The 25,363-nt window shown below is 41.1% G+C and overlaps 1 protein-coding gene across 1 annotated transcript in view; it reads left to right on the forward strand.

The window, feature by feature from the left end:
• The window catches only part of INO80 (INO80 complex ATPase subunit), a 120,666-nt gene that overhangs the window by 85,299 nt on the left and 10,004 nt on the right, over window positions 1-25,363 (forward strand). The window contains exons 28-29 of the mRNA XM_069484573.1: window positions 8,999-9,093; window positions 15,935-16,007. Coding sequence (XP_069340674.1) covers window positions 8,999-9,093; window positions 15,935-16,007 — 168 coding nt within the window. The remainder of the gene's footprint in view (window positions 1-8,998; window positions 9,094-15,934; window positions 16,008-25,363) is intronic.

The following is a 25,363-nucleotide window of genomic DNA, read 5'->3' on the forward strand; positions in this document are numbered from 1 at the left end:
CCATCCCCAGAGCTACTTATGTAATAAGTTTGGAATGAGGCCTGGGCATCAGGATATTTGAAAGCTCCTGCAGCGATTCTAACATGCAACCAAGGTTGACAGCTTCTGAGTTCATAGTGAAAGATACAGCTGTGTCTTACTGTGCAAGGCAGCTTTTGTTTCTTTAATTATTTAATACTTCTGTGTTGAGGTTCTCTCTTACTTTCTTGTCTGAGTAGTGGCTTATTATTTGAGAGAGGAGAGTTCATAGACCTAGAAACAGGAGAGGGAAAATGAGAACAAAATAAGTCTTTAGATAAGAAAGATTGAGAGGCTAAAGCACCTGGGTATCAGGCGTGTATAAATATTCTCGTGATTTTTTCTTGGTTTTTTATATATAAGTCTTAATATTCTAGCCTTGCTACTTTAAGGAATAGTGATAAGTAAGTGTAAATTGGCCATAATCGTCCCTGTCTAGGAATAAAAGCATAGGGACCATATCAGTACAGAAGGAATGAAGGGTAGTAATAGGGAAGATCCTAACAGCAGTAATCCAAAATAAAAGGACTGCCTGCATCTCTAATGTTCTGTTCAAACCAAGTGATGTCAAAAGTCAAACCAATCTGAGTAACTCCCTTTTTTAGGTAAAGTGCACTTGAGTTGTCCTGAGGAGTCAGGGAAAGTAATAGATGAAGTAGTGATCTTTAGCTGCTAAGAATTATAGAAAAAGCAGTATGCTAAAGATTTAGTAAGGGAGGTAATGATCCTTCTTTTTCCAAGGTTATAACAGTATATTATATAGAGTCCTAAAAGTTGATTCATACTAAAGGGAAATTCTTAGAGATTGTGGGTGAGCAATCAAAAAATAAGCTAACTCTGGTAGGTGAAGGTAAGTGTAGGTGGATTAAGTTTGATACAGCCTTACATTTTAGTCCTTCCTTCTGTATGTTGCGCACTTCTAGGTTCTCATAAAACATTACTAAAATAAGTAATTCAAAGTATGATAATGAGTTTTGTTTAGGGTGAGTTCTGTAAACCCTATCAGGATCATTTCCTAGCTATCTGTAATCCAGCAATTATTTTGGGGGCATGGACCTGGTAGGTAGGTTTTATAAATAAGGCAGCTTGAAAACCTCTGTAAATTTAGATGCATCTCCCTATGGGGACTCCAAATTAGGGAAAAGCAAATTCAAAGCCTGAATTTCACAACTGCTGACATTCCTTAGCCATATGTATAACATGCATCTAAATGCTGAAGCCAGAAAATGTTGCAACTATTTGTATGTTTCAAAAACTAACCCTATCCCTCTCTCCCTCTCTCTTTCTCTCTCTCTCTCTCTCTTTTTTTTCTTGAGACGGGGTCTTGCTCTGTGGCCCAGGTGGCACGATCATACCTCACTGCAGCCTCTAATGCCTGGGCTCAAGCGATCCTCCTGCGTCAGCGTCTGATTAGCTAGGACCAGGGGCACATGCCACCACACATGGCTAATTTTTAACTTTTTGTAGAGAACAGGATCTTACTTTGTTGCCCAGGCTGGTCTCAAATTCCTGGGCTCAACTGATCCTTCCACCTGGGCCTCCCAAAGTCCTGAGATTACAGGTGCGAGCCACCGCACCTGGCCAAGACACTGTTTCTTAAAAAACTCAACAAAAAAAAATCTTGCCTTACTTCTTCAGTCTCAAAATGTTGCTTGTTTTGTTTTTTTCAGGATTGTCCTTTTTCCCTTGAAATCTTATACCCTGTACAAGGAGGGAGACAAAAGCTTCCAATAGAGTAGGATTTAGAAATTCACATTGGAGGCATTAAAGCTCTGTTTTGTATCTGTGGAGTATGTCAATGTCTCTCTTTTATCCAACAGCGTTTTTGGTTTGTTGTTGTTCTGTGCCTCAGCCCTGGCTATTTGTTTGTCTCTATTTCTGGGACTCAGCAGAATTAGAAGACAGTAAAAATTCAAATACTTCTATATGGCCAGGTTTCTATTCTGTGAGAAATATTAGTTCTAGACACTTAGTATTTGCTCAGTATTTTCTGAAGTGATTGATAGCTTCTTTTTTCTCCTGGGTAAAAATCTGACTTTAATTTAAATTTCTTGTGTATATATTAAATCTTCTTCCAAGTAGAATTCTATATTCAGAAATGTTTTATACTTTCACATAGCATCCAACTAGTATTTGTGGATAGGGGATTAAAAAAAAAAAAAAAGTGACTGCTTAATTTCCAGGGCTAGGAACTTTTAGTTTGCCACAGACAGAAGGCAAGGACATAAATACATGAGGATATCATAGATCACTAAATGTCATGTTATGGGTTTATTTTATATTTACTGAACCACCTCTAAAGTTTTGGCTGTTGGGGATGTACCATGGGAAACAGACATTACCCCTGTGCAGTTGGGATGCAGGTGTCCAGCTGCGTAGCAGACAAAACTTTTCCTACCAACACCAATTTTACCATAGTCGGGGAACCCCCTCCATATTTTAGTAGGTGCAGAGAGCTTTCAACTCATTACAAATGACATATTATCTCTGGGTCTTCTCTTTTGAGTTTCATTCCTGTTGCATTAAGCAACTAAGTCTGTAGTTTAAGAAAATTAGCCACTCAGTATTCTCTGTGCAATATAAAAGTACTTGGAAAGGGTCAGCCAACTGATGCTATATGTGGTGTGATTGTTAAGTACTGAAATCTAGACAAACCTTGAACTGTACCAGTATATGAAGCTAGTGCAACACAGAATTAAATCCAGATATTCCATAGCTAATGATGACATTTGAGACACTGGGTTGTGTAACTTGCCCAGACAGCTATACAAGTGCTGTACCTCACTGGGGAAGGATTCATCCTGAACAGACGTTCTATCATCTATGATCTAATTTCTCTTAGAACTACCAAGTCACCTTTGGGAGCTGTGATTCTGCATATACTAGGAAGCTGGGTATTCTAAAACTGGCCCATGGAATGAAAAGCAAATTGGGGTCACTCTTAACTACAGTTTGCATTAGGTCTTAGGAATGATAGAAGAAAATTTCTCATCTTAGAACCATACTGTTTATAATCTTTTAAATTCTTTTTTTTTTTTTTCTATGCCACCTGTGAGCAAGGTATTATGCTAGGCAGATGCAAATACCAGTTAAACATGGCCTTTGACTTTAAGGAATGTATCTAGTGGAAAAGACATACAGACACAAATAAGTGAACCCTGATACTAGTGTCAAAGTGAAGCATGAACAGAACTGAGCATAGCAAGAGGGATATGTTTATTTTTAACTGGGTCACTCTTGAGAAAAGTATCACATAGATAATGACATCTGAACTGAACTTCAATAGAATTTTACCCATCAGGGAGAAGAGAATTTAAGACTATGGACACTGGTTATAAAAAGGCAAAGAGATGAGAAAGTATTAATATAAGATGTTTGGGGAGAGTAGTCCATTGTGACTGAAACATATGGCATAGGAGAAAAGGAAATATTTAACATGAGTAGGTTGAAGGCAGGTTATTATGGGCCCAAGAGTGCCTTGTGTTAGGGTCTTGCTCCAGAGGGCTCTGTATTAGATAAAGGAAGTGTAGGTTCTAGCAAACCTCAGGTGTTGCCAGTGCTGCTTGCCTGAGGGCTGTGCCTGAATACCTGAACAACAAGGTTCAAAGGGGCACTGTCCTGCCTTCCCTCTGTAGTGGTTGTTCTCAGCTGCTGATACAGTGTATGTGTTAAAATCGTCTTTGACACTTTTCCCCCCTCAGCTTTTTTGAGGTATACTTGATAAATAAAAATTGTATTCTACATAAGGTGGATAATGTGATGTTTTGATGTATGTATACATTTGAAATTATTACCAAAATCAAACTAATTAATATGATTTTTTGTATATGTGATGAGAACACTTAAGATCAACTCTCTTGGGGGCTGGGTGTGGTGGCTCACGCCTATAATCCTAGCACTCTGGGAGGCTGAGGTGGGAGGATTGCTTGAGGTCAGGAGTTCAAGACTCAGCAAGAGCGAGACCCCGTCTTTACTAAAACTAGAAAGAAATTAGCCAGACAACTAAAAATAGAAAAAATTAGCTGGGTGTGGTGGAGCAGACCTGTAGTCCCAGTTACCCAGGAGGCTGAGGCAGGAGGATCGATCGCTTGAGCCCCAGGAGTTAGGTTGCTGTGAGCTAGGCTGACGCCATGGCACTCTAGCTCTGGCAACACAGCGAACTCTGTCTCAAAAAAAAAAAAAAAAAAAAAAAAAATCAACTCTCTTAGCAAATTTCAAGTATACAATACAATAATGTTATCATCATCATCATTATCATTTTTTTTTTTTAGAGACAGGGTCTCACTTTGTTACCCATACTGAAGTGCAGTAGCCCAATGACAGTCACTGTAACCTTGAACTCCTAAGCTCAAGGGATCCTCCTGCCTCAGCCTTCAGAGTAGCTGGGACTATTGGTGCATGCCACCATACCCAGCTATTTTTTTTTTTGCTTTTTTATAGAGACAGAGTCTGGCACTTGCTCAGGCTGATATCCAGCTCCTGACCTCAAGCCATCCTCCTGCCTTGGCCTCCCAAAGTGCTGGGATTATAAGCATGAGCCACTATACCCAGCTCAATATTATTAACTATAGCCACCATGCTGTACATTAGATCTCCAGAACTTTTTCATCTTGCATAACTGAACCTTTGTACCCTTAGACCAACATCTCTCCATTTCTTCAAGCCCCTAGCAACCACCCTTCAATTCTCTGCTTTTATGAGTTTACACATATAAGTGAGATCATACAGTATTTGTCTTTCTGTGTTTGCCATATTTCACTCAGCATAATGTCTTCCAGGTTCAGCCATATTGTTGCAAATAGCAGGATTTCCTTCTTCTTCTTCTTTTTAAGGTTAAATAATATTCCATTGTGTATATGTATTACATTTCCTTCATCCATTCATCTGTTGATGGACACCTAGGTTGGTCCCATGTTTTGGCTATTGTGAATAATGCTGCAATGAACATGGGAGTGTAAGATAAAATATCATCTATTGGAACCGTATAAGTCTCAAAGCTTCCTAAATGTTAAGAGCCATAATTTTTATTTTATGCAAGTAGTATTAGAGCTTATTTACTTCATAGTTATTGATCCCACAAGAATCATCTTGAGAGTACTTGTGTTCAGGCCGGGCGTGGTGGCTCACGCCTGTAATCCTAGCACTCTGGGAGGCCGAGGCGGGAGGATCACTCGAGGTCAGGAGTTTGAGACCAGCCTGAGCAAGAGTGAGACCCCGTCTCTACTAAAAATAGAAAGAAATTATCTGGCCAACTAAAAACATATATATAGAAAAAATTAGCTGGGCACGGTGGCACATGCCTGTAGTCCCAGCTACTCGGAGGCTGAGGCAGGAGGATTGCTTGAGCCCAGGAGTTTGAGGTTGCTGTGACCTAGGCTGACGCCACAGCACTCACTCTAGCCCGGGCAACAGAGCGAGACTCTGTCTCAGAAAAAAAAAAAAAGAGAGTACTTATGTTCATTTTTGTTTAATCAAAGGAGGTCGTAAATTATGAGACCTCCAGGAGAGGACAAAGGTCTGTGCTTGCGTTCTCTTCTCTATTTGCTGCTTTAGATGGAACAAAAGGAATTCTGATTGCTTTATGAGGCTCCGGGAAATTCAGTCATACTGATGGATCATTTTCTGAGCCTTTCCTAAATACCAAAAATGGATTTGAGTGAGAGATATCCTTGGTTTCAACAGAGTACCCTGTGTAAGGAAGAACTGAGTGATGGTTGGTCTTTCTGTGCCCGTATCTAAGCTCTCTTTAATGCACAGAAGTGCTGAGCATAACACAGTTACTGCTAACCATAGTAATGTCAGACTAATCATCCAGCAGTGGTCCTTTAGACATGGGAGTGAACTGTACACAGTTGAGAGATGAATGGGAATGATTGTACCACCTTTAAAAGAAACTAAGCCGGGCACAGTGGTGCACACCTGTAGGGATGAGAGAGCTAGCTGCAAAACTCAGCTGATAGACAGTTTCTAATTAACCAGGTCTCAGCTGCCAGCTTTGAAAACATACTAAGCAAGGCTCTTAAGATAAATCTTAGAGTGGCTGGCATGATGGCTCACGCTTGTAGTACTAGCACTTTGGTGAGGCTGAGGTGGGAAGATCACTAGAGCCCAGGAGTTTGAGACCAGCCTGAGCAAGAGTAAGACCCTGTCTCTACAAAAAGAAATGGAAGAATTATCCGGGCATGGTGAAGCACACCTGTAGTCCCAGCTATTCGGAAGGCAGAGGCGGGAGGATTGCTTGAGATAGGAGATTGAGGTTGCAGTGAGCTAAGATGATGCCACTGTACTCTGGCCTGGACAACAGAGTGAGACCTGGTCTCAAAAAAAATGTAGATCTTAGAAAATCTTTTGGTGTAGAAATTGATGTGTAGAGACAGGGGGTTTTGGGGGTTTTTTTTGTTTTTGTTTTTTTGAGATTTTTAAATTTTCAAGAAAAGTGCTGTGAGTACCATAATATCGTTTGTTGTTAGAATTTATTTTTTAGGAGATAGAGTTTTGCTGTGTTGCCCAGGCTGGTCTCCAACTTCAGAGCTCAGGTGATATCCTGCCTCAGTCTCCCAAGTAGCTAGGAGGAGGTGCAGGTGCTTATCACCACAATTGGCTAGCATTTATATTTTCATTTTAATAGTATAGAATTGTATACTGAAACATTAGATTTTTTTTAGATCATGTGAAAACTGAACGAAGAATGGAGGTGGGCACAATTCTTAAAATTTACAGTTGGAAAAATTAAGGATTTCTTTACAAATTAACATTTATCTCTTTCTAAACAGCTTGGAATTTTAGAGAGACATCTAGAATAGCTTTGGAATAGTTAGAATTTGTGAATGAAAGACATATTGAATTGCTTTTTTAGCCCAGTGTTTATCTTTTAGGTTTTTTTCCTATAGCACAGGGATATAGACATTGCTCTATTCAGCTTTTAACAGATTTTTCCATATCCATTTTCTTGTTATTTTGAAGATATTTGTTGAAATAGAATCTAAACTTATCTAAAGCCTCTGAAATCCCACTACTCTCCTGGGTGGGAAAGCTAAGGCTTGAAGCAGTAAAAAGGAGAAATTCACTTCTGTTGTCTGAGTAACAGGCTGTCTGTAATTAGGGTTGGTTTGATTATGGTCTAGGATTAATACCCTTGGTGTTGTGGTAACCTTGATATATAAATACGTGAACAGCGAAATTTACAGGAAGATTCATTCATCAGTGTTTTCATGAATCTAGAAGTTCTAGTTTAAAAGGCAAAAAGGGTACTTGTGCAGGAAGCCTACCTTTTTGTTAAAACCCAAATCTGTGGCATGGGTGACTCTCTGTAAGCTGTTTTCATATAGTCTAGTTATTTTGATGTTCCAGACTACCACATTCCCTGATTGGATTAGCTGCCAAGGTACATAACAAGCCTCTAAAGACCACCATCATGCTATCATTTTTCTCCTTCTTTCCTGAATTCCTTCTTGCCCAAAAGACCCCCTCTTTTTCTACCATTAATTCTGTCCTGTTTTAGGGCTATACCACTAAGTGTGAACTTGAAGCTCACTTTGAATGAGTATTTTCCACCCATCTTTGATTATCAAAACCCTTACGGAGCCGAGCATTTTGGCTCATCCCTGTAATCATAGATTTTGTGAGGCCAAGGCAGATGGATCGTTTGAGGCCAGGAGTTCAAGACAGGCTGGGTGACGTAAGCAAGATCCCATCTCTACAAAATCTAGAAACAAAAAAATTAGCTGGGCTTGGTGGCACACGCCTGTAGTCCTGGTTACTCAGAAGGCTGAGGCAGAATGATCACTTGAGCCCAGGAGTTTGAGGATGCAGTGAGCTATGTGCATCGCTGCACTCCAGGCCAGGTTACAGAGCGAGACCCTGTCTCAAAAACAAAAAAAACCCATAAAACACAATGAAGATGTGTGTGTCAATGAGCTTGTCTGCTTTGTTAACCAGCCTCACCTCACAGGTACCCAAGCAGGAGACCTCTGCCATGTTCTTGGTGTTCACTTGCTTGAAGAATAGGCTGCCACATACGCTGCACCAGCCATACCAAACTACCACAACCTTGTGTGCTCAAATGCCAGCCAAGTATAAGAGCTACATGTGAAAATATTGCAATATAAGAACACTTGACCACAGAAAACTAACACAAGTATATCCCAAACGTACAAATGATTAGTCTTTTTCAATAGAGAAAAGTTATTTTAGAACCAAAGTAATTATATCATGGTTTTTCTTATAAATAAGCAGCTGTGTTGAGCTTCTGATAATAGTTCTACAAATGGACTTTTGTAGTGTAATCAGAGGTAACAAAAGAGGAAATCAGTCTTCATTTGGACATAACTCAAAGGAATTGCAACTTCTATAAATTGGAGAGACATTCTCTCCATTGAATCTCTTGACATCTCCTCTCTATTTTTAAAAGTTGTAATTCCTCTCATAGATGATGTCAACAACATTCTCTGCCATGGAAAACCAGCTTGTCTTCTGTTTCACTCTGATGCTTAGCCCTTGCTTAACAGTGATGCATGCTCTGATGGGAGAAGGAAGCTCAGGCTATAAATTCAAGGACTTTGATCAGCAAGGATTTGCTGGAGGGAAGTACAGTAGGGTGAATGTTATTCACTGAAAGAAAACTGGATATTTTCATAGCTGTGAAAAACATCTGGTTGATGACTGAAAAGACATTTTGGTTTGGAGATTTCTTCTTCTTTCTTTTTTTTCATGAAAGCTACAGAAATCTGCAGGAGTAAGATTAGGTTCCAAATTGAAAATGAGTGTGATTATAATCTTTGGGTTGCCCTGGATTTTCAAACACTGGCTATAAACTTATTTACAAATTAAATTCCTGTGCTTTGGGGGTTGCTGTCTCCCCATTCTAGATATAATGCCTTGCCCCTAGTATAGATGAGGCGGAAAGTGGCTAGATGTTTGTGAGAATTAGAATACAGTAATTTGCATCAGACTTATTATATTTTTTTTCCCTGATTGGCAGGAATATATGGTTTATAGAAAGCACACCTACATGAGGCTTGATGGCTCATCCAAGATCTCGGAGAGGCGGGATATGGTTGCTGATTTTCAGAACAGGTAACATTAATGGGAATTATAAAAATTCTTATTTCTATTTTTCTGTAGTGCTTGAAGTGTTAGATTTAAAACAAATGCCAAGATATCCACGTTGTTAAACAGGTTGCTAAATTGCTAAATCTGCTTATAGTGATTCAGATCTATGTATCTGAGAGAGAGAGGGAGAGGGATCTGAGCATGAACCAAGATCATCCTCAATGGGTAATATGTATGTAGAAAAAAGTCCACAAGGCTGTATTCCTGATTGTTAACAATAGCTGTTTCTGGGCATTGACTTTAGAGTTGATTTTTAGTTTATTTCTCTGTTTCATTTTGTATAAGTTTAAGGAAAAGTACCTTTTTCCTGCTTTCCTTCTAGCATAGTAGCAGTACAGTGCAATATGACAAATTACAGTTGTGTGCAGTCTATTCAGCTGGCAGCTCTCAGCCACAGTACCTCTCCTACCTGCTAAAGAGCCTATGAAATTTCAAGTACCACCTGTTGAATGCTGATGGTTTATAGAGCCATAATTATCCTGAGTGCACGTTCTCTTTGTAGTAAGCAGGGTCTTGTTACCCCTCTCTCCGAGGAGAAAGCCAAGCTCCGCTATTGACAGGTCTGCTGAACTCCATCTTTATCTTCTTCCTTAGACCTGGAAAACTGAGGAACAAAGTAGATCTTAATGTTTGAAAATCAGAACAATTTTGACTTTCTGCCCTTTAATTTTGTGGCCTGTTAATATTTTGAATTCTTGGGGAGAAAATTAAGCACATAGCCTTTTGTATTTATATTACAATTTTTAATTTGTTTTAAAGCATTTCAGTTTTAAAGCATGGTGTAGGGCCGGGTGCGATGGCTCACACCTGTAATCCTAGCACTCTGGGAGGCTGAGGTGGGCGGATCATTTGAGCTCAGGAGTTTGAGACCAGCCTGAGCAAGAGCGAGACCCCATCTCTACTAAAAATAGAAAGAAATTATATGGACAGCTAAAAATATACATAGAAAAAATTAGCCGGGCATGGTGGTGCATGCCTGTAGTCCCAGCTACTCGGGAGGCTGAGACAGGAGGATCCCTTGAGCTCAGGAGTTTGAGGTTGCTGTGAGCTAGGCTGACGCCACGGCACTCACTCTAGCCTGGGCAACAGAGTGAGACTCTGTCTCAAAAAAATAAAAAAATAAAGCATGGTGTAATTCACATGTAAAATTAGCACAAAACACATCCGTAATTTAACAAAGAATGCCTTCTGACTGAGAATTTTTGCTATTATGCTATTTTTTACAATGGAGCACAGATAAGGAGATATATATCCTGATGTTTTTGTTTACAGTGTGTACCCCATTAGGCCACTAACTCCTAAGTTAAAACTATACACCAGTATTGCAAGTAGCTATTTGACCAACAATGGAGGGGAAAATCTACTTTGAACCTATTTCGGTTTGCTACTTTGGAGCAGCTGTGTGGATAGCCTGACCTAGCTTCTCACCTAGCAGAAGTTATCCGCAGATCCTAAAATTGATTATTTGAAACATGAATAAGCACAGCAGTGCCACTTAACGCACCACATTGTTATGGTAAAAAGAGGAAAAAAGTGTATCAGGTGATCTTTGTCTTTTTTTGATTCTGAAATCAATGAGTTGTATTTTACCATGTCCTTACCTGCTCCAACCTAAGACCTCCAATTGACAAGAATCTTATATGCAAGATCTATAGACTGTATTTTCCCAGAGTGCCTGTATTTTCTCCAGTTATGCCAGTGCATCTGTGGTGTGGGCACATTGGTATGGGGTGGCATGCATTGTGTGTTATGACAAGAGCCATTAAGTAATAGGTCTTTCATCTAGTACTGTTTGCATTATTTTCCACTAGTATTTGATGTCATACATTTGAGGATCTTGTTAACGGTAATGTTTTGTTTTTTTCAGTAAGAATTGGGGTCCATATATATTACCATGAAATGCCTACTGAGAAAAATTTGAAAAATATTTAAAGATGAAAATAAAAATCCGCCACTATCCCATTACTGTTAACATTTTGATATATTCCTCTAGTCTTAAGTGTTACGTATATGGTTGTATTTACACTGTTGATAGCATCTCATAAATAGGATTTTGTGTCCTGATCTCTTCCACTTCACATTATGTCATGATATTTTCACATATCATTTAAAAGTCTTTGCAATCGTTATTTTTATGACCAAAATGCCATTACACTGGGCATATATACCACTTTTCTACTGTTAAAATATTGAGTGAATATCTTTGCATATAAATCTTTGTTATTAATACTTTTTTAGATTACCCTTTTTTTTTTTTTTTTTTTTTTTGGAGACAGAGTCTCGCTCTGTTGCCCTGGCTCGAGTGCTGTGGCGTCAGCCTAGCTCACAGCAACCTCAAACTCCTGGGCTCAAGCAATCCTACTGCCTCAGCCTCCCGAGTAGCTGGGAATACAGGCATGCGCCACCATGCCCAGCTAATTTTTTTTTCTATATATATCTTTAGTTGTCCAGCTAATTTCTTTCCATTTTTTTAGTAGAGACAGGGTCTCACTCTTGCTCAGGCTGGTCTCGAACTGAGCTCAAACTATCCGCCCGCCTCGGCCTCCCAGCATTCTAGGGTTACAAGCGTGAGCCGTGAGCCGCGAGCCGCCACGCCTAGCCTACTTTTTTAGCATAGATTCAAACAAGGAAAATTACTAGCTAAAGGGATAAGAACATTTAAGACTCTATGCATATTGTCATATTGCTTGATGGAAAACTTCTGCTGTAGACTCCAACCACAGCTGTAGTGTTTTGACTTCTAGTGATTTGGGCTTCTGAGCTGTAGAGATATAACTGTTCTCCTAGCTGACCCAATTCCCCAGAAAACTGGGCTATGAGATCCAGGTCTCAGTGTATGTTGCAGTTTAAAAAAATCAGTAAATGGATCTAACTTGTTACCTCTAAAATCTCTCACTTAACTTATGAAGCAGATTTATTTGGGCAATCTCAGTAGTGCATAATTATTTTGAAAAGCTTAGCTCTGAAAGAATGGTATTTTAACCATTAAATTGTACTAAATCTAGTTAGTAAAAATCTCACTTTGCACAGCTCTTATTAGGAAACCTTGGCTGGGCGCGGTGGGTGACGCCTGTAATCCCAGCACTCTGGGAGGCCGAGGTGGGCGGATCATTTGAGCTCAGGAGTTCGAGACCAGCCTGAGCAAGAGCGAGACCCCATCTCTACTAAAAATAGAAAGAAATTATATGGACAGCTAAAAATATATATAGAAAAAATTAGCCAGGCATGGTGGTGCATGCCTGTAGTCCCAACTACTCGGGAGGCTGAGATAGGAGGATCGCTTGAGCTCAGGAGTTTGAGGTTGCTGTGAGCTAGGCTGACGCCACGGCACTCACTCTAGCCTGGGCAACAAAGTGAGACTCTGTCTCAAAAAAAAAAAAGGAAACCTTACTTGAGCTTCTACATCCTACAACTGAGAATTTCCTAGGTAGCAGTGACTGTGTATATAGTGAACATTTGGGTAACCATTGTTTTAATACCTTCTGTCTAAAATTAGGCAAAATGAAGAAATTAAAGAGTCCTTTCTGATCCCTGCCTACATTATAAGCTAGATGCTTAGAGTTGGAATTATGGCTCAGGAATAATTTACTTACTTCTCATGTACAGAATCTGAACTGTGCCTCTGCTGACCAGAAACTTGTCAAGCTGACCCGTCCAAATGGGGAGAAAACAGTACAGTACAACTTAAAATTTGAGTGGCTGCAGTAGCCCAATATAGAGAAAAAGACAGGTGTTTTTGAAAACAGAAAAGCATTCCTTGCCAAATATTTTCATATTATTAATGAAAGACATCAAAAGAAAAAATTGTAGTTTCAACTGGAAAGCCCTGTGGCTCAAGGGTCAGCCAGAGTAAACAAGAGCTCCTATAAAAAGCCATTTACATTCCCTTCATACAAGATTTATTTATGAGGGATCCTTCCAGGAAAAAGTCTGACTGAGACTAAAGACTGTTTGGCCAGGATGTCCTGACTGGGCAACATTCAGAACATGTGACCAATGCGTGATCCTAAAAACCATTCACAAGGTCTTTGCTCTGGGGTGCCTTTGCCTTTGCTTCCCTTCCCCCTACACCATGACCTTTACCAAATGGATCCCCACCCCATTATCTGACTACTCAGGGTAACTCTTTGGAAAACAAAAGAAAAAGTGACTACTGCATGGTTTTGTTTTTTTTTTTTCTTGGTGAGAGTATTATAGAGCTCTAGTGTTGATCTTTAATTGTGGTTCTTTTTCAGTCATTCAACAAGCCTTTATAGCTATCAGCTATGTGTCTAGCACTATTTGGGTATTTTGGTGCAGCGAGGCCTCAGTGGATCATTAAAGAGGAATGAGAGTGAGACCTACACATGTCTTTGCTATATGGTTTCATAGGCCACTCTACAGACTCCCCAGAACCTGGTCTCTTAAGGCCTGTTCCATCAAAGGCTCTAGGTTGAGATTCCTTTTCAGCCCCCTAGAGGGCACCCAAACCACCATCTTGCCTTCTGGGTTTGTGTTTGGTTTGGTTTGGTTTGGTTTGGTTTGTTTTTCAAGAATATTATGGGGCTACAAATGGTTAGGTTACTTATATTGCCTTTGCACCACCTGAGTCAGAGCTTTAAACGTGCCCATCCCCCACACAGTGCGCACCGTACCCATTAGGTGTGAATTTACCCATCCCCTCCACTCCCCTCCCAGCCTTCTGGTATTTTTTCTTCTGTTCAGTCAGAGCCCCTAAAACATTAATTCAAGTTATCAATACTAGATTTATTTTATTTTATTTTATTTTGAGACAGGGTTTCTGTCTGTTGCCAGGCTGCTGCATACAGTGGCCTGATCATAACTCATTGTAACCTCGAACTCCTGGGCTCAAATGGTCCTCCTACCTCAGCCTCCCAAGTAGGTGGGACTACAGGCATGTGCCACCATGCCTGGCTAATTTTTTTTTTTTTTTTTTGGTAGAGATGGGTGTCTTACTATGTTGCCCAGGCTGGTCTCAAGTTCCTGGACTTAAGTGATTCTCCCGCCTGGACCTCCCAAAGTGCTGGGATTACAGGCATGAGCCACCGTGCCCAGCCTGATACTAGATTTTTTTTTTTTTTTTTTAGACAGAGTCTCACTCTGTTGCCCAGGCTAGAGCACCATGGCATCAGCCTAGCTTAACCTCAGACTCCTGAGCTCAAGTGATCCTCCTGTCTCAGCTTCCTGAGTAGCTGGGACTACAGGTACTCGTCACCACACCCGGCTAATTTTTTGTTTCTATTTTTAGTTGCTCAGCTAATTTTTTCTATTTTTAGTAGAGACGGTGTCTCGTTCTTGCTCAGGCTGGTCTCGAACTCCTGAGCTCAAATGATCCTCCTGCCTCGGCCTCCCAGAGTGCTAGGGTTACATGCAGTGAGCCCCATGCGTGGCCCTAATACTAGATTTATTAAGTAGAAAGGAACTTGTTAGCAGTTTGATATAGATATTTTTGTTTATAAATAATATAGCAGTATAATCCAGGATATGAACTAATTTATTTGATTATAACAATGCAATATTTCTACAATCTGTTCTTTCCATTATGATAAAATTACATTGAATGTAGCCAAAGCTTGCTACATACCATCTACCTCATCATCAGAAGGTATTTTCTTAATACATAATTGATATCCAGAAGAAGCCATTATATTTCTAAGCTTTTCTACTAACTTATTTTTGCCTGCATTTCTTTCACTGGTATTATTCTGTATATAGTCCCTATTTGTAAGTGATTATAACATCTGGACGCTCAGCTCTCTGGCTGTCCAAACTATGGAAATGATCCCTCTTTCTGCTTCTATCCTTTCTTTTGTTGCATTTCTCAACTGCCTTCTACCTCCCCCACTGTCCCCTACCCCATGCTCAGATTCTGGGCTCCTTTAAGAAATTACCAAAAAAACCCCAGCCATTGGGTGGCTCTGTCAGCTCTGACACAGGTACCACAAGAGAAGCTTCTGACCCCCTGGCTCTGTACCTACCAAAGCAGGAGGGAAGATATATGGAACAAAAGCAATCTTCTCAATGCCAGGGTGGGGAGGGTGGATTATTCTTTAGAACCTAGTTCAATCAGGGCCTGCTGTGGTGGCTCACACTTGTAATCCTAGCACTTTAGGAGGCCAAGATGGGAGGATCCATTGAGGCCAGGAATTTAAGACTAGCCTGCGCAAGAGCAAGAACCCCCTTTCTACCAAAAACAAAAAAGAAAGAAACTCAATCAGTTTTCATTTGAAGACTTCTTGTGGTTAAATATTCTGTGGACCTGTGAGGTACCATGCTTCCATTTAAATCAAAATGCGGTGGCTCACACCTGTAATCCTAGCACTCTGGGAGGCCAAGGTGGGAGGATCGTTTGAGCTCAGGAGTTCGAGACCAGCCTGAGCAAGAGGGAGGGAGACCCTGTCTCTACTGGGAAAAAAAAAAAAGCTAGAGGCCAGACGCAGTAGCCTCTTTTCTTGGGGGAAACCGGGAAATACTGTTTTATTTGGCACTCTGTATGAATTAAGAATGTTTTGACTTATTAAAAATATGACTATTGGATAGAGAGAGTTCTGTATTTCTGTGGTAACATATTTTTCTGTTATGTTTACTACATGTCTATATTTGTATTGTCTATCAATCAGACATTAGTAGGCAGGAAAAGGTTATCTGGAAATTAGAAGATGGCATCCATCATTTGATTTAAGGAACAGAGCAGCTTTGTACAGTGTCCTAGACTCTGTGTTATATATTCATAGATCTCTCTTTTGCTACATGCCATTTTTCCTTTTCAGTTTTTCCTCTTAACATATCCCTCCCTTTCCTGCAGGAATGACATCTTTGTGTTCCTGTTAAGCACACGAGCTGGAGGACTGGGTATCAATCTCACTGCTGCAGATACAGTAAGTAACGAGACCACTGTACACTGGAGGTACAGGTTTTCTACTGTAAATGCCATTCAGTTTGTTTTATCCTTTGCTTTGTTGTCACATACTTTTGATTTCTGTTTCTATGCCTTTTGTTGTGTTAAAAGACTATAGTTGCACCAGGCATGGTGGCTCAAGCCTATAATCCCAGCACTTTGGGAAGCTAAAGCAGGAGGGTTGCTTGAGGCCAGGAGTTTGAGACCAGCCTGGGCAGCAGAGCAAGACCCCATCTCTACAAACAATATAAAAAATTAAGGCCGGGCGCGGTGGCTCACGCCTGTAATCCTAGCACTCTGGGAGGCCGAGGTGGGCGGATCGTTTGAGCTCAGGAGTTCGAGACCAGCCTGAGCAAGAGCGAGACCCCACCTCTACTAAAAATAGAAAGAAATTATATGGACAGCTAAAAATATATATAGAAAAAATTAGCCGGGCATGGTGGCGCATGCCTGTAGTCCCAGCTACTCGGGAGGCTGAGACAGGAGGATCGCTTGAGCTCAGGAGTTTGAGGTTGCTGTGAGCTAGGCTGACGCCACGGCACTCACTCTAGCCTGGGCAACAGAGTGAGACTCTGTCTCAAAAAAAAAAAAAAAAAATTAGCTGGACATGGTGGTATGCACCTGTGGTCCTAGGTACTCAGAAGGCTGAGGCAGTAGGATCACTTGAGCCCAGGAGTTCAAGGTTGCAGTGAACTGTGATTACGCCACTGCACTCTAGCCTGGGCAACAGAGCAAGACCCTGTCTGTTTAAAAAAAAAAAAAAAAAACCATATTATAGTTGCGCTTTCACTGGAACTGAAGCATTTTAGCTTTCCTTTGGGACTTTTTGATCCATTTTCTTTGAATAAGTTTTTTACACATTCATTCAACAAATATTTCGTGAATGCCTCATATATGTCTGATACTTGGGATACATTAGTGATAACAGACTGGAAAAAAAAATCAGTCCAATCAGATTTGTTTTAGGAGCTATTAATGTAATTGAATGAATCAGAAAGGATTGTTTCATTATTCTTATGCATTATTCCATTACCGGAAAAATTCATGTTTTTTGTATCCTAAACTTCAAAAGGTGATTAGAGAGCAACAACATCGGTAATTTCAAAGATAAAAAAGACATTTTAACAAATTATCTATCCTTTTATACCCAATCTCCTTATAGTTCAGTGTATGAAAGGGAGAAGAAAAGAACATAACTTTTGAATCTCAGAATTATTCCCAGGATTCAAATTTATTTAGTTAGTTAATTTATTTGTTTATTTGTTTATTTATTTATTTTTAAAGAGACAGGGGTCGTACTTTGTCACCCAGACTGAAGTGCAGTGGCATGAGCATAGCTCACTGCAGCCTCAAACCCCTGGGCTCAAGTGTTCAAATATATTTAATAACAATTGCAGAACCTTGGGATTTAAAAAAATGCATACATGTGAAATCGTTTTACAAAAGACATGCCTCTAAAAATGGCACTTAACGTGACTGTTGTGATGCCTCTTTGTGAAATACGGAGCATCAAAATCCTCACAAGTATGAGGAAGATGCTAACTCAGGAGAGCTATGGAGAAATGATGTACAGAGTTGTGGAGGCTTAAGTAGACTCACAGCAGCAAAGCTGAAACCACATCCGTTGTTTCCCAGTCTCCACTCCTATGATACGTCGACTGTTTCTCCTTACTATGCCATAGAACACTACCTGCCTTCAGGAATGAAAAACAGATTGTGTAAAATTATTTATCTGAAATTATGGATTCTGTAATATCAGTCATAGGACTCAGTTGTGCCTTTCTTGGCATCCAAACCTCTTCAGTCAATCAGAAGGGGCAGGGCTTCAAGGCCTGAGATTCGCTGGAGGCATAGCTGGGTAGATCCACATCATCGTCCTCTGTCATCTTATGGGAAGGTTGTCACGTGGTGGTAGATGGTGTTCTTGTGGGTTCTCTGATGTAGTGGTTCACTTGATCCATATCAGATAGTAGAAACTTGCCTTTCTCCTTGTTCTTCTTGGTTCTTGCTCTGTTTTTTTTAAGCATTTTATACAGTTCCAGCATAGTCATACTCTCCCTGTGAGTACAAGACTCATCACTTTCTCTTAGCTGATCTTTTGGGCTCCAGTCTCAGTTCCCAGCTCTATACTTGTTAATCCAAATGCATTCTTTGCTATGCTGCTACTCTGTTAGTTTGTTTATACGCTGCTTCTTTGCTTAAAACTCTTCAGAGATTCTCCATCATTTATGGAATAAAGTAAAGTGTAAGCTTTGCATGGCATACAAAGCTTTTCACTTGTGGCCTTTCCAGCCTAATTGCCGTACCACTTACCACTTTCCCTTCCAAAATATTTGTTCCAGAAATAATGATTGACTTGTGGTTTCCTGAACGCACCATGCCATATCACACACTGTTGCATAAAGTGTTCCTTCAGCCTAGATTGTCCTCCCGTGAGCCTCCTCTTCACATAGTGAGCTTCTATTTGCTCTTTATAATGCCATTCTGGTGTCAGCATTCCTTCCTAGGGCCCCCCCCCCCGCCACTCAAAGTTAATCATATTGTATTGTAAGTAATTATTTTACATACTAGACTTTGAGCTCATCAGTGGAAGGAAGTATCATAAGTCTATATTTCTGGTGCCTGGAACAGTTTGGTAATTTGTTCATTCATTCGTTCATTCATTCAGCAAACCGTTTAATGAGTATCCACCAAGGGCACGGCATTGTTTTAGGCTCTAGGAATTCAGCATGCAGTGAAACAAAGTTCCATTTCTGTCCTCATAGTTACTAGAAATTACATTTCTAGTGAGAAGTGGGAGGGAGACAGTATAAACAAATGGAAAAAAATAATATGAATGCTGTAAAGAAAAATATAGCAGGTAAGGAGTGGTGGAGTAATCAGGGGGTGCTGTTTTATATGAGTTGGTAAAGTTTCTATGATAAGCTGACATCTGAGCCAATATCTGAAGAAAGTTAGGAAGCAAGCCAAGCATGTATCTGGCAGAAAGAAGAGCATTCCAGGCAGAGGAGATAAGTGCAAAGCCCTGAGGTGAGAACATGCTTGGCATAGTCAAGCAACAGCAAGGAGCCCAGAGTAGGTGGAACAATCATTGAGGGGGAGAGTGTTATGAGATGGGTGTTGCAGAAGCAGATCGTGTACGATCTTAGTAGGCCATGGTAAGGACTTTGAGATGGGGGTCCAACTAGAAGAATTTGAACAGAGGAGTAACATGTTCTGGATTGGTTCTTTTTGTTTTGTTTTGAGATAGGGTCTCTCTGTCGCCTAGGCCGGAGTGCAGTTGCATCATCATAGCTCACTACACCCCAAACTCCTGGGCTCAAATGATCCTCCTGTCTCAATCCCTAGTAACTGGGACTACAGGTGCACCCACCACACCTAGCTAATCTGGCTTGGGTTTTAAATACATCCCTCTGGCTTCTGTTTGGAAAGGGGGGAAGATGAAATACTATAGGGAGAAAAGTACAAGCACAAAGATGAGTTGGGGTATCAGACATTAAGTGGCAGTGTCACCCAGGCAGCAGGGTCTGAAGTTCAGGAGGAAGATTAGGACCAAAGATGTATTTTGGAATCATCAGGTTGTAGAGGATATTTAAGACCATCAGACTAGATGAGGTCACCTGGGGAGGTCTGGCATAAGTTCATTATATTAAAATATATTTCCCTTCTTCTTAGCTTGCCTATCTCAGTCTGGTTTCTTAAGGAATAGTTTCTCTAGTTCATTTGAATGGTCAAAAACATAAGCGCATTTGAAGGGGGAGATAGGTATCATGTTTACAAGGTTCACATAGTTTGCCCTGTGGGGGTAAGGAGTTCCTGCCAGACACAAAGCCTCAAAGTAGGCCTAGGCCCCTGACTCACAGCTAGAGGAATAGAAGTAGAAATTCTTTTTTCTAGAGAAAAGCTCTGAATTCAAAAATAATTTATACTTTAATTTTGCAGGGAGGAACGGCCTAGGGATCACTTGTAAATTAGAAGCTCCTAGAATATTCCTTCTAAAAATAGGACAGCAAGATTGAAATTAATTCCTAGTTTATGCTTTGTATAAACTCAAATTATGGAGGAGGGCGGGGGGGGGGGGGGGGTGTGTGTGTGTGTGTGTGTGTGTGTACTTTAGAGAAACAATGCGTTTAGCTGCTTGTCTGGCATTTTTCCTTTGCCCTGAGATTTATTTAGTTTTGGGAGATCCCCAGAACCATTTATGGACAAGGAAGAGGTTAGTCAACCTACAAATGTCAGAAATAATGTCTTGTGGTTGAGAATGCATATGTAAACATGTATTTGTAAACAATGGCGGTCCATCTGACCCGCTCTGTTAGTAAAACATGATTTTAGCAGATGATGAATGGCAGCTGCCCCTTATTTGTCTGTGTTGATCTTTGTGTATTCTCCCTGGAGTAGGGTTATCTTTGTATTTGACTCTGTTTAGTGAGGGGTTGTTATAAACAGCCTCATTTGTTTTTGTTTCTGTGTCAGACCTGTTTTATATGGTTACATGTAAAGAGAATGAGGAAGGAGCTTTTGTCCCTTAGTAGCAATATGAGAAGTCCTTTGTCCCATGGGTCAGCTTTTAGTCTCCCCCTCCTCCCCCTAAGGGACTGAACTTCCCCCCATTCTCCTGGGAGAAAAAGGCTCCACCCTCCAATGTTGGTCCAACTTTTTCCGGTTGTTCCTCTAGAAATTTTCCTGTTTTCCATTTCATTCGCTTGTCCTCTGAAACTCTTCCTCATTGACCTATATAGCCAGGCCCCTCCACCCATCTCCACTCTCACCTCCCGCCCCCTATGCCCGCCCAGCTTGGTGTTTACAACTGCATGAAGGTGCTGACTATTAATATATTTCCCCTTAGTCATTGCTGGGCCACGCTTTGTGGATTTACTTGCTTTAATCTTTCCTAGTTAAGTCAGTTGTGCTAGTCCTTTAATTAATTGCTACTTGTTTTTCTCTAGGATGTCTCACTGAGCTCCATAGACCTGCTTGCTAAATATAGGTGTCATCTCTAACCCACTGTGGAGCATTGTTTCCCCAGCCCTCCCCCCAGGTCACGTCGGGGTGGATTTAGTGTTTGGTTGTCAAATAGGATGATAACCATACATCTGTCTTGCTTTTTAGTTTTCTTACTCTTGTTCTTAACCTTAGTTTTCTCTTATTTTTATCCTATTAGCTTATACGTATTTCAATTTTTTCTGTGTAATTATTTTTCTAAATAGAATCCTATTTTTATTCTCTTTTCCTCCCAAATTTCCCACCTCTTTTAATCCATTTAAAGGATAAATAACCACTAAATTGGGGTTGTTGTTGTTGTGTTGTTGTTATTGTTGTTTTGGTTTGTTTGTTTTAGACAGTGTCTTGCTCTGTCACCCTGGCTAGAATGCTGTGGCATGATCATAGCTCACAGCAACCTCAAACTCCTGGGCGCAAGCAATCCTTCTGCCTCAGCCTCCTGAGTAGCTGAGACCCACAGGCACACACCACGACATCCGGCTAATTTTTCTATTTTTTGTAGAGACAGGATAAATATGGTGTTTTTTGTTTGTTTGTTTTTGTTTTGTTTTGTTTTTTATTAAATTGTAAACCTATGTCCTCGGGCTTTAATCTTCTTATTGTTTGTGAGCTCAAAAGAACTAGAGTTAATCAGGTTTCATTGGTACTGAGACTTCTAGGAAAAAATGTAAATGTTAAGGCTGTAGCTATGAAATGATTCATGACATAGGCCTCCTTATTATGAATTCGTGCTGAACCACAGGCTCAGGCTTGGGCCACTCAAGGTATTGTCTTTTGGGTAGGACATCAGCCCTCAATTTCCGCATAAGTAGTCATTTTAGGTACTTTGGGCAAGTAATTTTACCCCCAGCCCAACTGGAGGCCTACTTTTTGTTAACTCTGTCATCCTTTCTTTTGTTCTCCCTGAAAGTTTAAACTCAGTTTTCTAGAATTTTACATGTCCTGTTTGAAACTCCAAAATGTCCTATGGTCAGGTTTGGTGTGTTCTTCTACAAGTGACAGGCACTGATACTTCCAAATCTTAGATCTGTGGGACACTGTGGATTTAACAGTAAGCTTTCACAATGACTTTTTCTTTGGCCAGCAGCTTGCAATTTTCTCCCCAAGGATTGTAACCTATTTTAAAAATTAAGGGATCATGCCTCATAGAGAAGCAAGACCAAAAGGACAGCCTAAGAAAGAGCCAGTAGGGTTCTTATCAGTAGAGGCAAGAGCATTGAAAACGCCAATGCCTTTTGTCCAGCTTCACCCAAGGTCTGAATTTATGCAGAGGATAGCAGGATTGCCTCCATCTTTAAATGAGAAAGCAAATAAATTTCGTAGGACTAATGTTAAGCAATGGGAAAAGTGTCATAGAGAAACAGTTTCAAAAAGGTGACTCACTCTTTAAAATAGTATACATGAAATAATTGGATGCCCATAGAAGATACTGATTAAGAGGGGACTTGGACCAAGATAGGTAGGCAGTGCAGAGTATTGTTGCTAGTGTAGGTTGTGGAGGGATTCTGTTAGGTCAATCCCCAACCCGGCCACTCACTGTGATCGCAGTCCGGTCTCTTCCTTATTTACAAAATGTAGGATAGATACATAGGGTTTTGGTGAGAATCCAGTAAGATACGTAGGCACACTAGTCCTAGACACATAGTAATTACTCAACAGATTTTAGCCATTATTATTTCTAATAAGAATTCAGGGGGGGCCGGGCGCGGTGGCTCACGCCTGTAATCCTAGCACTCTGGGAGGCCGAGGCAGGTGGATCACTCAAGGTCAGGAGTTCGAGACCAGCCTGAGCAAGAGTGCGACCCCGTCTCTACTAAAAATAGAAAGAAATGATCTGGACAGCTAAAATATATATATACAAAAAATTAGCCGGGCATGGTGGCACATGCCTGTAGTCCCAGCTACTCGAGAGGCTGAGGCAGTAGGATCGCTTAAGCCCAGGAGTTTGAGGTTGCTGTGAGCTAGGCTGACGCCACGGCACTCACTCTAGCCCAGGCAACAGAGTGAGACTCTGTCTCAAAAAAAAAAAAGAATTCAGGGGGGATAAGAAAAGGAAATGTTGTAGGCAAGAGAAATCAGGGAGGTCTTGCTAAAAGCTTGAACTGAACCTAAAAAGGACCAATAAAGAAAAGTTGAGGGCCGGGCGAGGTGGCTCATGCCTGTAATCCTAGCACGCTGGGAGGCCGAGGCAGCAGGATCGCTCGAGGTCAGGAGTTCAAGACCAGCCTGAGCAAGAACGAGACCCCCATCTCTACTAAAAAATAGAAAGAAATTAAACGGACAACTAAAAATATATAGAAAAAGTTATCCGGGCGTGGTGGCGTTTGCCTGTAGTCCCAGCTACTCAGGAGGCTGAGGCAGTAGGATTGCTTGAGCCCAGGAGTTTAAGGTTGCTGTGAGCTAGGCTGATGCCATGGCACACTAGTCTGGGCAACAGTGAGACTCTGTCTCAAAAAAAAAAAAAAAAGTTGAGGAATTCCAGTATAGAGAAACAACTTGAGCAAAAAGAGGTACAAACAAATGTAAGTGAGGAACACTGAAGAGACCCATCTGACTAAAGAGAAGAGGTGTGTTTGTGTTAGGAAAGAATAGGAAACAAAGTTGGCTCTGTATAGCAGGGCTTGATTATTTAGGGGAGTTTGGACTTGGTATGTTACAGCATAATGAGCAGAGAGATGGAGTGGTCTACATTGGTACCCAAGACAGGCTGAAGAAGGAGGAGACTGAGATCTAGGAAGCCCACTAACGGAACAGAGCACTAGTGTTCTAGACATAGGTAGTGAGGGCCTGGTCCAGAATGGTGACAGTGGGCCTATAGAAAGGACATGTTCGTTTCTGAAGAAGCATTGGCTGGGTTTGGTGATTTTGATTGGATATCAAGGAGCACACGTGGGAGATGAGAGCCATTTTTTTTTTTTTTTTTTTGAGACAGAGTTTCACTCTGTTGCCTGGGCTAGAGTGCCGTGGTGTCAGCCTAGCTCACAGCAACCTCAAACTCCTGGGCTCAAGCGATCCTACTGCCTCAGCCTCCCGAGTAGCTGGGACTACAGGCATGCGCCACCATGCCCAGCTAATTTTTTCTATATATTTTTAGTTGTCCAGATAATTTCTTTCTATTTTTCGTAGAGACTGGGTCTCGCTCTTGCTCAGGCTGGTTTCGAACCCCTGACCTGGAGCGATCCTCCCGCCTCGGCCTCCCAGAGTGCTAGGATTACAGGCGTGAGCCACCGCGCCCAGCTGGTAGTACTGTTTTTTTTGTTGTTGTTTGTTCAGCAAACTAGAAGTAGCTTTCAGGGAACCTATTCAACATTCCATCCTTAGAATTGGTGGGACAGGCAATGACCTTATTGATGGGAGCCTGAGAATGCCAAGAAGGCCATGTTTGTCTCTTTCCAAGGTAGCTCCAGCCTTAAGGAGAAAGCTTTCTCCCATCCCTCACATCCCAGGCCCACCACTGTAGGTCCTGTGATCTTTGGTAAATTCTCTAATTCTTCTGTGCCTCATTCTCCTAATCTGTAAAATGGGAGGTTCTTAATTGTACCCAAATCATGGTGATTGTGGGATTTAAATTAGTTTATCCACTGAGAACAATGACTGCACTAAATGTTAACTGTTATTATTGATGTACTAAGCACTAAATGTTAACTATTAATATTATTGCTACTTTTTTTTTTTTTTTTTTTTTTGAGACAGAGTCTCACTCTGTTGCCTGGGCGAGTGCCGTGGCGTCAGCCTAGCTCACAGCAACCCCAAACTTCTGGGCTCAAGCGATCCTCCTGCCTCAGCCTCCCGAGTAGCTGGGACTACAGGCATGTGTCACCATGCCCAGCTCATTTTTTCTATTTTTAGTAGAGATGGGATCTCACTCTTGTTCCGGCTGGTTTCGAACTCCTGAGCTCAAGCTATCTTCTCACCTCAGCCTCCCAGAGTGCTAGGATTACAGGCGTGAGCCACCGTGCTCGGCCTCTTTTTTTTTTTCCTATTTTTTTTAAAGACAGGGTCTCCTTCTGTTGCCCAGGCTGGAGTGCAGTGGCACCATCATAGCTCACTGTGACCTTGAGCTCCTGGGCTCAAGCAATCCTCCTGCCTCAGCCTCCCAGTTAGTTAGGACTACAAGGGTGGGCCACCAGGCCTAGCTAATTTTATTTTTTTGCCTTTTGTAGAGATAGGGTCTCACTCTGTTGCCCAGGCTGGTCTTAAACTCCTGGCCTTAAGCTAGCTTTTCTCCTTGGCCTCCCAAAGTGCCGGTATTGCAGGCTGAGCCACTGTGCCCAGCCATACTCTCACTTTTTAACGAAAACTGAAAAAAGCCAGGAGCATGTCTCTTTTGCT

This window comes from Eulemur rufifrons, chromosome 2, assembly GCF_041146395.1.
Source record: "Eulemur rufifrons isolate Redbay chromosome 2, OSU_ERuf_1, whole genome shotgun sequence".
In the NCBI taxonomy this organism is placed as follows: Eukaryota; Metazoa; Chordata; class Mammalia; order Primates; family Lemuridae; genus Eulemur; species Eulemur rufifrons.